Here is a 14,723-nt window from a genome sequence, read left to right as displayed (position 1 = left end):
GAAAACCCTTAGCAGTAAGTTTGATAGCATTTGCAAAGTATATAATGTGAAATAACCAAAATCTTTCTTTAACAGCTTTTTTTTTTTTCAAAATGTCAGACAAGACGTAATTTCAGTATTACTGTTATCAACCAATCATATTCAAACTCTCACTCTGCAAATACCACTTTCTAGGGCAAGTCTAAACCTTATTGGTGGTGACTGTTTAACAATATAGTTCTTAAAGCAGTATTATACCCAAAACCAATAATATTTTGCTGCTTACAAAACCTTAGATGTGGTGGCTGCATTAATTTTTTTTTTTTTCTACTCTGTTTTCTGTAACATACCTCCTATATTAGACTACCCCTACTCTGGATGAAGGAGCACAGGGGACCCCTTTGGACAGCAGCCGTGTCACTTTGGGAGGAGGGAAGTGATACGCTAACAAATTGAAGCCAAACTCCAGCTCATACAGCTGTAGCACCCTCCTAGATAGATGCTAGGTTAGGTAAATTTAGTTCTGGGCTCTCTATAATCAGTGTAGCTGTGCGTGATTATTTCGGTCTGTTCAGTGTTTCGCTGGCTGCAGGGTTGAGTGCTTCCCTCGTCTGATATTCTAGAAGATAGAGGACAGGGAGAGTCAAATCAGCAGCTGCATATTTATGCCACCCTGGCCAATCCCTGGGGGGATGTGCTCAAATGGTGGCTGAAAGTGTGTATAAATACCAATATTGATACCTGAAACAGAGGATTGGGGGGGGGGGTTAGCCCCTTGGGCAAGCCCACCATGTGCCTGCTGTTCACTGAGGTCCCAACTAGGCTTGCTGGGGAGCCTATTCTGCTGAAAGTTGCTGGAGCTGACAGAAGCTTTTCTTCTGGGTATCATTGGAAACTTGTCTGGAAGATATTGGAAGGAGGCAACCAATTATCCAAAGACATTAGTGAGTACTTAGATTGTAAGCTCTAATGATCAGGGCCCTCTGAATCCTCCTGTATTATTTGTATTGTAATTGTACTGTCTGCCCCTATGTTGTAAAGCGCTGTGTAAACTCTTGGCTCTATATAAATCCTGTATAATAATAATATTAATACAGACTGGTGTGAGAGATCCTTTAGACTGTGTAGTGCTGCCATTCCTCTTGTGCTGGAGACAGTTTTGTTCAAAGGGGACATTGTGCCTGGTGTCCTGAAAAGCTCAGTCCATTAAATGCTTGTGCAAAGACTCTGCTCACATTTTTGGAAAGAAGTTTAGTATCTTCAAGTTGCTGTTACAAAGCTCAGTCCACTATTTGCTTGCGCAAGCACTCAATAAGCCAAAGGAGTGATTGTGTGCCTGGCTGCAGGGTAACCACGGGAAAAGACCATTGGAACCTTAAAATTGTGGGCTACTGTAGGAGTAAGCACTACACTGCAGTTACACAAGCAGTTTTAGCAACATTTTTTTTTCTTTTGGGATAAAGGGTTTTACATGAATGGATAAAAGCAGACCATTTTAAGCACCCCTGTTGGTGATAAATGGTTTGCCTTAACACTCTAAGTGCTACATTTGCAGGAGAGCTTGTTATGTTGAAAAACAGTGGCAGGATCACCAGATGAAAATAAAAGAAAGAAAGAATAAAAAAGAATTGGCAAGCCTAAAAAAGAATAACAATATAACAAAGTTTGCATCATACAAACAGACATACACTTGTATGAAACCAGTGAAAGAACATTTAGCAGGTAACTTATTCTTTGTTCTGGTTTTTTTATTTTATGTTCATCTGGTGATCCTGCCATTAACATGCTTCCTGCCATAGGCTGACCATGCTCACGAACTGTAATGTATCTATGGAAGAGCAACACTGCTACCCTGGGACAGGAAGAAGACTACGGAAGATTTTCCCTCTCCTTTTGTCAATAAAATTGTATTTAAAGTGACGTTAAACTCTGGTTTAGATAAAATAAAATCTAGTCAAGTATGCATTCTTAATTTCAAAAACTACCACCTTTTGCTCTTAGCCTCCTCCAAATCTCTAAATTCCTTTTTTTTATTGCCTCAATCTGACTTTCTGTTAAGAGGATGACTATGGCTATGCTTGTTCTCCATAACCCTACTGTATTTTTAGTGTTTTGTATGTTTTACGTGTAATGTAGCCACCATCTCTTGCTCACTCCTGAGATGGATTAGATACTATGAACTATGGACTATGGGATGTGTAGTGTGCATAGAGAAGTGTACGGGAAAACACAGCAAGAAACAAATGCAATAAAAAGAGGTTACAGAGTCATTAAGCAGTGCATGTGTATGGATTATTTTTGTAGAATAAGGTTATTGTTGGGTATAGTACAGCAAAAAGCAGAAAACACAGAAAATTATCAGCTCACAAGATTTCTGGTACAATCACCCATATTTTTTCACATTTCTTGAAGAGATATAACAAAACACTTTCAATGGTATATTTAGGAGATCAAAAGGAAGCAAAAAGGAGACTGACTATACAATCTCTGCACACTCCTCTTTAAGTTTAACATAACTTTGTATTATTTGGAACCACCTAAACTGTTCAATAAACATGTATTCAGTCAGGCAGGCTCTAGCATTATATAGTTGTTGTTAGATCTGCAGAAAGAACAGCGTTGTAAGCCAGTTAATGGAAAACAAAAAAATAACTGGATCTATTAGCACAGGATCAGATGATAAAACTATGTTTAAGGGTGGTAAAACAAGAACATCTTTGTTAATGCTGGTGAGTGACAGTATTATATCTGTCTTTTTTTTAAATATTTTGCCCATAGTTTAAAGCGGGGGTCTCCATACTTTCTAAACAAAGGGCCAGTTTACTGTCTTCCAGATTTTAGGGGGAGCGGAATGTGGCTGTTGGGAGTAGAAAAGGTCCTGACATCAGTGGGAATAGACAATGCCCCATATTTTGTGTCATTGGAAGGAATTGTGCCCCATTGTTGGGTGTCGCTGGAAGGAAGTGTGCCACTTCATTGATGTCAGTGGGTGAAATTATGCCCCATTGTTGGTATCAGTGGATGAAATAGTGCCCCAAGGGCCGGATAAAAGCAAACAAAGGGCCACATCTGGCCCCCAGGCCGCAGTTTGGAGACCACTGGTTTAAAGTATAAGTTTTTTTGCAGGTAACAAAATTGTGCATTTATTATTTTTGTTTACAGGAGCCTGTATAGCATTGCACCAGCAATCAGTAGATCGCTGATGCCATGCAGGTCTCCTGCAGACCTGTCAGAATATCTGCTTACCATAGGGGATGTACGAGCAAGCAGATATTCTGACTGGAAGCTTCAGTTAACTACCATGGCGCTCCACAGCGCCGTGGTAGTTCATTGAAAACTAGAAGCCGACAGCCGCTAAGGTTGTTGGGACTTGCAGTTCAGATGCGGCTGTGTGGGTGGATCCCCGCATGGCTACGCTGTTTTTAACTTTGACAGAGAGTACGGGGAGACTTCTCCCCCTATAATCTGTCAGAGGGAGGGGTGGTGGCAGGCGGCAGCTGCGGCTATGGGAACATATTACATGTTCCACCCTAAAAACATGGGTAACGTAACATGCTCCCAAAGGTGAACTTATCCTTTAAAACTTTGTGAATTGAGCCCAATATGTTAAACACTATAAATTCATTAACACATGAGAGCTATTTACAAAGAGGTAGGTGTTTATAGACCTTGCAGCTCTCATTTTTTCCTTTCACCACTTATTCCATCCTATTTTTTCCTGTGATGTTACTTTTTAGCTTGTTTAACAGATTGTTTTCTTTTATCATGTTAGGACTCCCCTCATTGCTGCCAGTGTCATTGGAGGCCTGTTCATTATAGTCATCATGGGTCTAACCTTTGCTGTCTATATCCGTCGAAAAAGCATCAAAAAGAAGAGAGCGTTGCGCCGGTTCTTAGAGACAGAGGTGAGATCTTGCTGTCAGAAGCACAGTCTTCAATATTTATTGCTTTACTTTTTTTTTAAGCTGATTCATGCTCTGTTAATCATATTTTATGAAAATCTCAAGCAAAAATAATGCTTCAGTGCTTTTATAGTATTTTTCATTGCATCAACTGCTAGGAAAATATTGAGTTACAATGGAGAGTGATCATAGCACTAGGTGGTATACACTAGTATAATATTTGTACATTTAAATCAAATTCAAATATGTAACATAAACATACACTCACCAGCCACTTTATTAGGTACACCTTGCTAGTACCAGGTTGGACATTATTTTGCCTTCAGAACTGCCTTAATTCTTCATGGCATAGATTCAACAAGGTGTTGGAAACATTCCTCAAAGATTTTGGTTCATATTGACATAAGTTACTGTTGCCTTTCTATCATCTCAAACCAAGTCTGCTCATTCTCCTCTGACCTCTGACATCAACAAGGCATTTTTGTCCACAAAACTGCCACTAAATGAATATTTTCTCTTTTTCAGACCATTCTCTGTAAACCCTAGAGATGGTTGTGCATGAAAATCCCAGTAGATCAGCAGTTATTGAAATACTCAGACCAGCCCATCTGGCACCAACAACCACGCCATGTTCAAAGTCACTTAAATCCCCTCTCTTTCCCATTCTGATGCTTGGTTTGAACTTCAGCAAATCGTTTTCACCACGTCTAAATGCCTAAATGCATTGAGTTGCTGCCGTGTGATTGGCTGATTAGCCATTTGTGTTACCAAGCAATTGAACAGGTTCACCTAATAAAGTGGACGAAGAGTGTAAATAGAGTAACCATGGCCAATCCACCTTGGCCATGCCTGAGGGCCTGTTCACACCCGAATGCGGTATAGGAAAGGCGTGTTTCATGTGCATTTTCCAATCTTCACATGAATGCAAGATGCCAATTATTTGCTAATGACACCCCAAATGCATCTCACAAATGCAGTGCATTTACAGCATCCAAACCAGATGGTACCACAGCACTGAACGCGCACGTCCGAATACGAATGTTCCAGTGTGAACTGACCCTGAGGACACTAGGCCATCCTGCTTTGTATAAAGTTTAGCTAACCACTAAATAAGTGTTATGGAAGCACCTTTTTAGGGATGAATGATAAGATTTTAAATACCGTGGTTGCTATCACTGACACGACTTTGTTTATCAACAAAGCCATGCGCTAACTATCTCAGTGCTGTTGATGAGTGGCTTTGTTTATCAACAATCCATCACATTGACAAAGTGAGAAAATCTCTTTACAATTTTAAAAAAGCTACTACCAGGTAACATGAATTAGCTTGCATCAACTTGGGGCTAATTACTAAAATATTAAAAGCTCCATAAATATTTTAGGAGCTTCAGAAAGTGTATACATGGCTGCTGTCAGACATTTTAAAAAACTGTACAAATGTTCCAGTTTTCCAAAATTGATATTAAACAAAATAATTTTGCAGGTAAGACTAGCATTCGCTGTGAGTGTAATTTGTTTGACTAAATATATATCCTGCGGTGTTTGAGTTTTTTTTATTGCAAATGATCATGATGCTGTCAATTTCTAGTTTATATAGTACTTTTGTGGGGCAGTCAACCTACATCAAAAGTTCCACTTTATGCGGTTGCAACGTTAAATCACATGCTGATTTCATACCAGATCCCAGTTGTGAAATATTCCCCCAGTATTTCCAGTGCCACCCATATGTATCAGCTGTTTGAAGTCATACTGTCATACACCTCTGACAAATTCTGTATATTAGTAAAGGTAAACAAATAAATGGCACATTCAAATGTGAAAGAGTTTGTGGTAAAGTTTCCCTTAAATAAGCACTGCACATGCCTTGATTGTTGTAATCATGAAGCGTATATAGTGTAGCACAGGGCTTAAAATTTCAAGTCCTGAGCTACTAGCCAGGCCTTAGTTACTCGCCACCAACAAACACACACAAACAGAGACACCTGTACACACACACACACAGACATGTACATACACACACATACACACACAGAAACATGTACATACATGCACAGAGACACATGTACAGACACATGTACACACACATACATGTACATACACACAGACACATGTACAGATACACACATGTACATACACACAGACACCTGTACAATTGTACACGCAGACACACACACACACACATGTACACACACGCCCACACACCACCACCCCCCCTCCCCCCATAAAAAGTTGCAGTACTTCGTTGTTCACTCACAGATCCGGGTACTACACTCTAGGGGGAGGCAGAGAGCACAGCACACACTCCTTGCTTTGTTTTCACTGCGCTCAGCTATTGAGCAGTCTGACGGCTCCCAGTGCCAATGACAGATCCGGCCTGAGCTCCAAGCCTGCTCAGCAAGACAGCCCTGGGGGACACACTCGCCCCCACCATAATTTCCACTCACCATTGGCGAGCAGGCGAGTGGAAATTTCAAGCCCTGGTGTAGCATAGGGAAACTCAGTGCCAACAGAGTGTCACAAGCCTGTGCTTTCTGAAAGCAGTTCTGCCACTGGAAAACAGGAACATGACCTGGCTCGTTTGAAATGCATTTAAAAATTATTTTTTATTGCAATTAATAAGGATTTAAAAAGTGCCATCATCTTCCATAGCATAATAGAAAATAAATGATGCAAATAGGAGAAATTACTGAACAAAAATAAAAAATTAAAAGTCAGCAACTATAAATTGTATTTGCTGATGTTTAATAAAAGGACACCCACCTACCAGGGATCCAGTGCTGTCCTCACCTGAGATGGTTTGGTCTTTGGGTACCAGCACCAACATGTTTGAAGCATTCACGCTACGCAAACGAAATGGGCCAAGGGGGTGAACTGTGTCTGGGCTTGGTTAAAACTGCCAATATGGGTGCAACATAAGAATAATAAACCTAATATTGTCAAGAGCGTGAGGGTTGCCCTTCAAAATGAACTTATTGACAACATTACCAGACACTCTAATCTACTTTATGTTCCTTGTGGCTAAAATAGCAACAGCCTGGAGGAGCTCTGTGGTAGATCTCTCTTTGATGAAACATATATTAACCTGGATGAGGCTTAAAGAAAATATGGTTAGTGTACTAAGAGATACACAATCAAAGTTTGAAAGGGTCTGGAATCCCTGGATTTCATATACGCATTCTTCATCTTAATGCTCCACCACACTAGCATGGAGCCTTGCACACTAGATTTTTTTTAACCTCAAAAAATGGTGGATAAAAACGCTGGTAATAACAAGAAAAGGCTAGAAAAAAGTTGTTAGCATTTAAAAAAAACCACTAGTGTGCATGGAGCCTGATAGCGGGATGCTTTATGGGGAGGTAGAGGCGAAAACTTGGACAGGCTATTTCTTCTCTTGCCCATTCTTTTCTCCATTCTTTTCTTTTTGTAACTTACCCACCTTTTTTTAATTTTCTTCCAACATTGTTATTGTATGAGACTTCTGTCTTATACGTAGAACTTATGTGACATTAGGAAGTTGTTTATGCAAGATACATTTTTGTTGATGTTTGAAAATATTTCTTTTTTAATCAATCTCTATTTTGTACTATTTTTTTATCTGTTCATTCAGTTATGTTCAAGCTCTTTCAGGTGTTCACTCTGAGATATGCGATGTAGAACATCTTCTAATGATTGTTTAAACTCCCTGAACTCTCCTTCTGGTTATTTACTGTACTCTGATTTACCACTGGTATTAGTTCAGATTTCAATCTGAAAGTTTTGAATAATTCTGTCTTTCAAATTTGATAAATATTATTGAATAGAAATGATATCCTTGAGCTATTTACTTACTTGTAAAGACTCATGGTCCCTTGATCAGGTCAAAACTGTGAGGACAGCTATTGTCTAAAGGTATTATAGTTAAGAATTGGGACTGATGCATAAATGTACAAATGTAAAAAGGATAATATAGGGCATAAGCCCTGCAGTATATTATCAGTTTTCATTTCCTCTTTTGTATATTACATAATTATGCTTGATTACATACAGGGCTGTCTTTAATATTGATTGGACCATGGGTAAACATTTTTTGGGCCACTGATGTAAAGGGGATATACACTGACCACCAGGGGCGGACTGACAACTCATGGGGCCCTCAGGCAATAGGGGATCATGGGGCCCCTGTGTCCTTGCCCAAACTAAAAAAAGCCTATGAAAAAGGTACCAGGTGCATCTCATGGGGCCCCCTACTGACCCCGGGCCCTCGGGCAGTGCCCGAGTTTCCAAATGGTCAGTCCGCCCCTGCTGACCACTCATGTTAGAGGAGCATTCACAGTGACCACTAATGTAAGGAGGGATTTACACTGATCATCAATGTAATTGGGGCAGTCACACTGACCACTAGTGTAAAGGGAATGATTCTGCACCATGCCCCAATGTAATGAGAAGATATACACTCACCAGCCATTTTTTTAGGTACACCAGTTCAATTGCTTGGTAACACAAATTGCTATTCAGCCAATCACATGGCAGCAACTCGATTCATAAAGGCATTTAGATGTGGTGAAGATGACTTGCTGAAGTTGAAACTGAGCATCAGAATGGGGGAAAAAAGAGGATTTAATATCAGAAGTTTTGTCCCTCCTTAAAGATGGCCCTGATTACATGGTATGGGCAACATCGCAATAATTACTTGCCAGAAATGTTCATGGGAAATACAAATGAATGTGTTTTTATATAGATGCCAGTTTAGGTTTTGGATCTTGTTTACTGCTTCTTGCTTACTTTGTTCTTGCTTTCCAGTTAGTGGAGCCACTGACACCAAGTGGAACGGCACCAAACCAAGCCCAACTAAGGATCTTAAAGGAAACAGAACTAAAGAGGGTGAAAATCCTGGGATCAGGTGCTTTTGGGACAGTGTACAAGGTCAGCATCTTAATAGTTTAAGTAGAGTATATTGTTAAATATTTATTGTAGAGTATTTTATTAAATAGTTTTGTGTGAGTTTATTTTAAATGTATTAACAAAAATAAATATTTATTGCAGCTCACCAATCTAAGGCAGGCCATAGATTTTGCGATTTTCGAGAAAATCCCTCGATTCTCTCATCAATACAGTCAGTATTGATGGGGGAATCCCTCCCATCAAGCTACTGGCAGTCTCTGTTCGACAAAAGTCAATCATTTGTTCAATTTCTGTCGAACAGACAAGTTGGAAAACATTTGTCAATTTGCCAATCAGCTGCAGCCACTGATCAAGTTATTCTGACAGCAGCGGGTCCCACTGTTAGAATATAAACTTTATCCCAAAAAAAATTGATTTAAAATTGGAGTTAGGCTTTAATTTTTTTTGTTTCTTATGTAAAGTCCATCTAAATCTACTAGTTTATCTAACAATACTTTTCCACAGGTTAATAGTGCTGTTGTCCAAGGCTGGCTATGCTGCTCTTCCATCGTTACAGTGAAGGAGTGAGTGTTCCCACCTTAAGGCAGTTAGTGTGTTACTGGCTGTATTAGCAGGCAAAAAAAAAATAATACAAAATGAAAACTAGATCAGCCACCACATCTAAGGACCGGTAAGCTGCAATATATTACATTTTTAGTTTGGGGTTTAGATATGCTTCAAGACAACCATGCACATTATCCAAGCTAAAGTAGTCGGAAGCATGGAAGTCTAAGAACTTGCAAATAATGTGCAAGAGGCCTGAACTAGGCAGCTAATTGGGCTATTGCACGTACAGGGTTTTCATTGTAATGTATGCTGAAAAGGACAGAATGAAGGTAAGACTAATTAAAACATTACTCTTACCTCCTGCAGTCCTTGATTTGATCTCTTTTCCTTCTTTAGAAATTTTTGAATTCATAGTTTGAATATATTTCCACTCATGGTACTTACTGGCCAACTTTAGTGTGGTATGTTGTTAGTTTTGTGTTTACTTAATTGGGCTGAATCAAATATAGAACTAATAGAATCTGGTAGAAAGTAATGTGGTTACGAGATTGTGTACCAGACATTCAGCCTAAATTTTCCAGGACCGCGCTGCAGACTAACAGGTGTCCAAGATACATTATCTTTTGTTCATAAAGTAATGGTTTCCCTTCTGGTGGATTTTTTCTTTTATTTCTAAAGGTTGTATAAATTTATTTTAATAATCAAATGCTTCTGAAACTTTTTTCTTGAATGTAGATAATACCTGAAGCTGGCAGATGAGATCACGTGTCTCCATATATTTTTTCAGCCACAGCTGATAACTGGCTCTTAATAGTGGGGAAGTACATGAGGGCTAAAATTTAATAACAGTAGTGGAGCCTATTCTAATAAATATGACTAAAAATATTAAAAGAAACCTTTTGTGAGACAATATTCTGAAAATGAGACATCAGCAAATGTTGCCTGGTAGTCATGCAGATCCTCTGGCTTCAATACTATGGTTCGATGGGCTTCAGCACATATGTCGATAAAGCACCTGTCCCTTTATTAAAGTTGCTGAAATGAACTCAAACTGTAAAAGAACAAAATGAATACTCACTTCTGCCTGCAATACTGAACTCCACTACATTGTAGTAGTACCTGTCTTCCGAAACCATACTTCCGGGAATGTCCATCTGCTGTGTTCCTCCCTTCCTGTACTTAGTGGTTCTTCTAGCTAACCTCCGCATTGCTACAGGACACAGGAAGATGTCCTGATTGCTGTGGGGACACAGCAAATAAACACTACCAGTATTGTCGGTTTCAGAAGACGCTTTATAGGAGGCTGTCTTCACAATGGTGCTTGATTTGGCAGCACAGACATTCTTTCATGTGGCAAGTTTGCATCTGCAACTGTAGTAAAGCAGCAGATTTGCAATAAAGTTTTTTGACTTTACGGTGACTTTCTGATTTGTAAATTTCATTCTAGGTCAGTGAATCAAAGTATTGAAGTTTCAAGTATTGAAGCTTCTGGTCCCTATACTTACAGTATCTCTAGAAAGGTTCATTTAATGCAATCTGTTCTGGTTTTTTTTTTCTATACGTCAGTTTGGATATGGTACACTTACGGAATGTCTTATGATACAGGCTGCAAAACATTGCTGTTACGTGCAGCAAAGCTTCCTTCAAATATCTAAAAGTTGTAAATGTGCACATGAAAGATAGCAGGAAAAATTACAGTCTGTGAACCATAAGTGCAAGACATCTGAATAGCATTGAAGTGAATGAGTCACAGAGCAGTGCATTTGCAAACATTTGAACATGGTGGCTTGGCTCATCTGATCTTTCTTTTAGGTCATGGATGGTATGTTGCTGAACTCAAGGTAAATATTAGAATGCTGCTGAAGCAGTAAGACAGGAAAGTTACTGTTCTTGTTTTTAATCCAGAAGTGCTTTCTAATTGCTGTCCAGTAGTTCAGATGGATGCAGCCTTTCCAATGTGCTGACTACTGCACTAGTGGAGCATAATATTTTAATAAAATCCCTGCCAGCCACTGGTGATAGAAATAATAGGAAAAAACTGAACAGAGGACTGTCACTGAAACAAGGAATAACATGTTCAATTATATGTACTTTTCTACATCCAAATGTGCATTTTAATAACGATTAGTGTTAATTAATGTGATTTTCCTATAGATCTAATGAGGTGAGCATCTAAGGACAACCTAAATAACATAGTAATAAAAGTAACACAGTCTTCTTAGCAGACACAAAGAGGTTTATTTACTAAAACTGGAGAGTTCAAAATCTGGCGGAGCTCTGCATAAAAACCATCTTACAAGCTTAAGCAGTTGCCGCCCACCCACAGCACATTTACTGCGGGCGGCAGCACAGGCAGGCTGGCTGGCCCACGTACATGTATGTCATCCAACTGAGGGGAGTGCAGTGCTCTGCTCCCACGACCGCAGGACACAGTGGATTGCGGTTTCCAGGACCAGACACTTCAAGCGACCTGGGGATCATGATTGCAATGCAATCACATGATCAGAATGTCAACAAAGTTGTTATGAATTAATGGCATTCATAACAGCTGTGATTCCTTTAGTGATGCTTTGATTGGCCCACAATGAACACATGGCACCTGGGACAATATGATAGCTGTTGGCCAATCACAGCCCATAATAGTAATCACAGCTTTTATGAATGTAACCCATTCAGGAAAATTCAAAACATTGCTGTTACAGGGACTGTAACAGCAATGAAAGTGTAAAAAAAACAAAAATTCCCTGACCACCCCCTTCCCCACAGTAGTACTGAACTACTCTGATGAAAGTATATTACAAATAATAACAAAAGCAGAAATGATTTTTTTTTAACATACTGTCACCAGTCAGTATCACTGATCACTGCCACATCATATATCATATGATGATGCTGTACTGCACTGATGGCAGTATGTTAATAAAAAAATACATTTTTTTTTATTTAATTCCTTTATTTTCCAAAAAATTGTGTCAAAAAGTTACAACTTCAAAAAACTTGCCACACCTCTCACTAAATACCTCCGACAATCTACTTTTCAAAAAGGAGTCCTTTGGGGGAGGGGGGATTTTTACTGTCCTGGCATTTTAAGGGCCTCAAAAATGAGATAGGCCATCAGTACATTAGGACTGATCAATTTTCAAATATATAGATACCATAGTTTATAGTCACTATACCTTTCACACAAACCAATAATTATACACTTATCTGGATTTTTTTTACCAAAGGCATGTAGCAGAATACATTTTGGCCTAAATTAATGAATACATTTGATTCTATTGGATATGTTTTATAAGAGAAAGTAGAAAATATAGTTTTTTTTCTAAATTGTCAGTGTTTTTTCATTTATATAGCAAAACAAAAAACCCAGTGGTGATCAAATACCACAAAAGCTCTATTTGTGTGAAAAAAAATAAATGTAATTTGCTTACAGTGTTGCATGACTATGCAATTGCCAGTTATAGTATCATATTGCTGAACAGAAAAAAATGGCCTGGTCATGAAGGGGGTAAAACCTTCTAGAGGTCAAATGGTTAATTGAACAATCTAAAGTTAGAAGCTGATTGGCTACAATGCACAGCTGAACCAGATTCTAAGTGCTCCAGTTTTAGTAAATCTCCCCCAAAATGTTATCTTGCCAAATTTTTATTGAAAAAATGGTTTAGACAAACTGGGTAATAATGGGAAGGGGGCGGGTTCTCTATACGTCTGTTGATAATCTGTGATTTGCACTCTTCTGGCATTGACAATGTGTATGGTAGGATTGGACCTCTGAGTTTGCATTGTGGCCACTCAAATTTTTTAGGCTATTTCTAGGCATATTTTTGACATTAGGGCTTTGGTTCTTTGATATTTGATTTGATATTAGATTTCTACAATGCCCTCTTATATATGTCATTATGGTTCTGCTATTTTCCTGATAGAGTTTCCACATGACAGACTGATAGCCAAATGTTTGTACAATTTTTTATCGAAATAGAAAAAAAAATTAGAAAGAGATACAGGAAACAAAAATTCGCAAACTGTACAGGGACGATTAAGCCATAATTGTGAAATAAATCAGAAGGGACAGTTCTCAGGCTGAGACTTCCAGTGTGCTTGCTTTGGCTGAGTAAACCTTTTTATGAGAAGTTTGGCTCCTGGTTTGTTTCAACAATGTGACTAGACTGGATTGCTTGGCAGGCAGATTGGCAGGATGGAATTATATATACATAGAAATACATATGTTGCTGACAGCCAGCAACAGGATAGGAGAGTGTTTTATATTCAACCCACTAGTATACCTGCTGCCCTAGGCCACGGCTTTGGTTATAAAGAAAACATTGAAAAAGGGTAATTGTTGAAGACCAAAGAATTTCAATATGTATTGGGAATTTTTTGGCACAACTTAAGACAGGGGTGCTCAACCTATGGCCCTCAGAGTTGTCTGATGTGGCCCTCTAACTCAAACCAAGGAAGTGCATACCTGGGGTTGGAAAAAGTGCATTGAGCCACCACCGTCATCAGAGAAAGCAGAATCTTATATATTATAATAAAATAATTATGTATAAAATAATATATATATAGAGTTGGCTCACCCTTTGCAGCTATAACAGCTTCAACTCTTCTGGTAAGGCTGTCCACAAGGTTTAGGAGTGTCTATGGGCATGTTTGGCCATCCTTCCAGAAGCACATTTGTGAGGTTAGTCACTGATGTTGGATGAGAAGGCCTGGCTCGCAGTCTACGCTCTAATTCACCCCAAAGGTGTTCTATGGGGTTGAGGTCAGGACTCGGTGCAGGCCAGTCAAGTTCCTCCACCCCACAGTTGATCATCCATGTCTTTATGGACCTTGCTTTGTGCACTGGTACGCAGTCATGTTGGAACAGGAAGGGACCATCCCCAAACAGTTCCCACAAAGTTGGGAGCATGAAATGGTGCAAAATGTCTCGGTATGCTGACACCCTTCACTGGAACTAAGGGGCCAAGCCCAACCCTTGAAAAGCAATCCCGCACCATAATCCCCCCTCCACCAAACAGTTGGCACAATGCAGTCAGGCAAGCACCGTTCTCTTGGCAACCACCAAACCCAGACATGTCCATTGGATTGCCAGACAGAGAGGCGTGATTTGTCACTCCAGAGAACAACACAATACCATAGACCCCCTTCACCAAACTTTACACGTCTCCACTGCTCTAGAATCCAGTGGCAGCGTGCTTTACACCACTGCATCCGATGCTTTGCATCGCACTTGATGATGTAAGGTCTGGCTGCAGCTGCTCAGCCATGGAAACCCATTCCATGAAGCTCTCTACGCACTGTTGTTGTGCTAATCTGAAGGCCACACAAAGTTTGGAGGTCTTTAGCTATTGACTGTACAGACAGTTGGTGACTTCTACGCACTGTGAGCTTCAGCACAGTTGCTTCCACTTCATT

The 14,723-nt window shown here is 39.5% G+C and overlaps 1 protein-coding gene across 2 annotated transcripts in view; it reads left to right on the top strand.

Moving 5' to 3' along the window:
- Nucleotides 1-14,723, top strand: part of ERBB4 (erb-b2 receptor tyrosine kinase 4) — a 1,213,483-nt gene that overhangs the window by 965,454 nt on the left and 233,306 nt on the right. For both annotated transcript variants that reach the window (XM_089672264.1, XM_089672254.1), the window contains exons 17-18: nt 3,752-3,884; nt 8,661-8,783. In XM_089672264.1, the coding sequence (XP_089528390.1) occupies nt 3,752-3,884; nt 8,661-8,783 (256 nt within the window). The remainder of the gene's footprint in view (nt 1-3,751; nt 3,885-8,660; nt 8,784-14,723) is intronic.

This window comes from Staurois parvus, unplaced genomic scaffold, assembly GCF_062004578.1.
Source record: "Staurois parvus isolate SC_StPar_1 unplaced genomic scaffold, SC_StPar_1.0 ptg000011l, whole genome shotgun sequence".
NCBI lineage: Eukaryota > Metazoa > Chordata > Amphibia > Anura > Ranidae > Staurois > Staurois parvus.
Note: the sequence above shows the minus strand (reverse complement) of the source record. Positions and strands in the feature narration are given on the sequence as shown.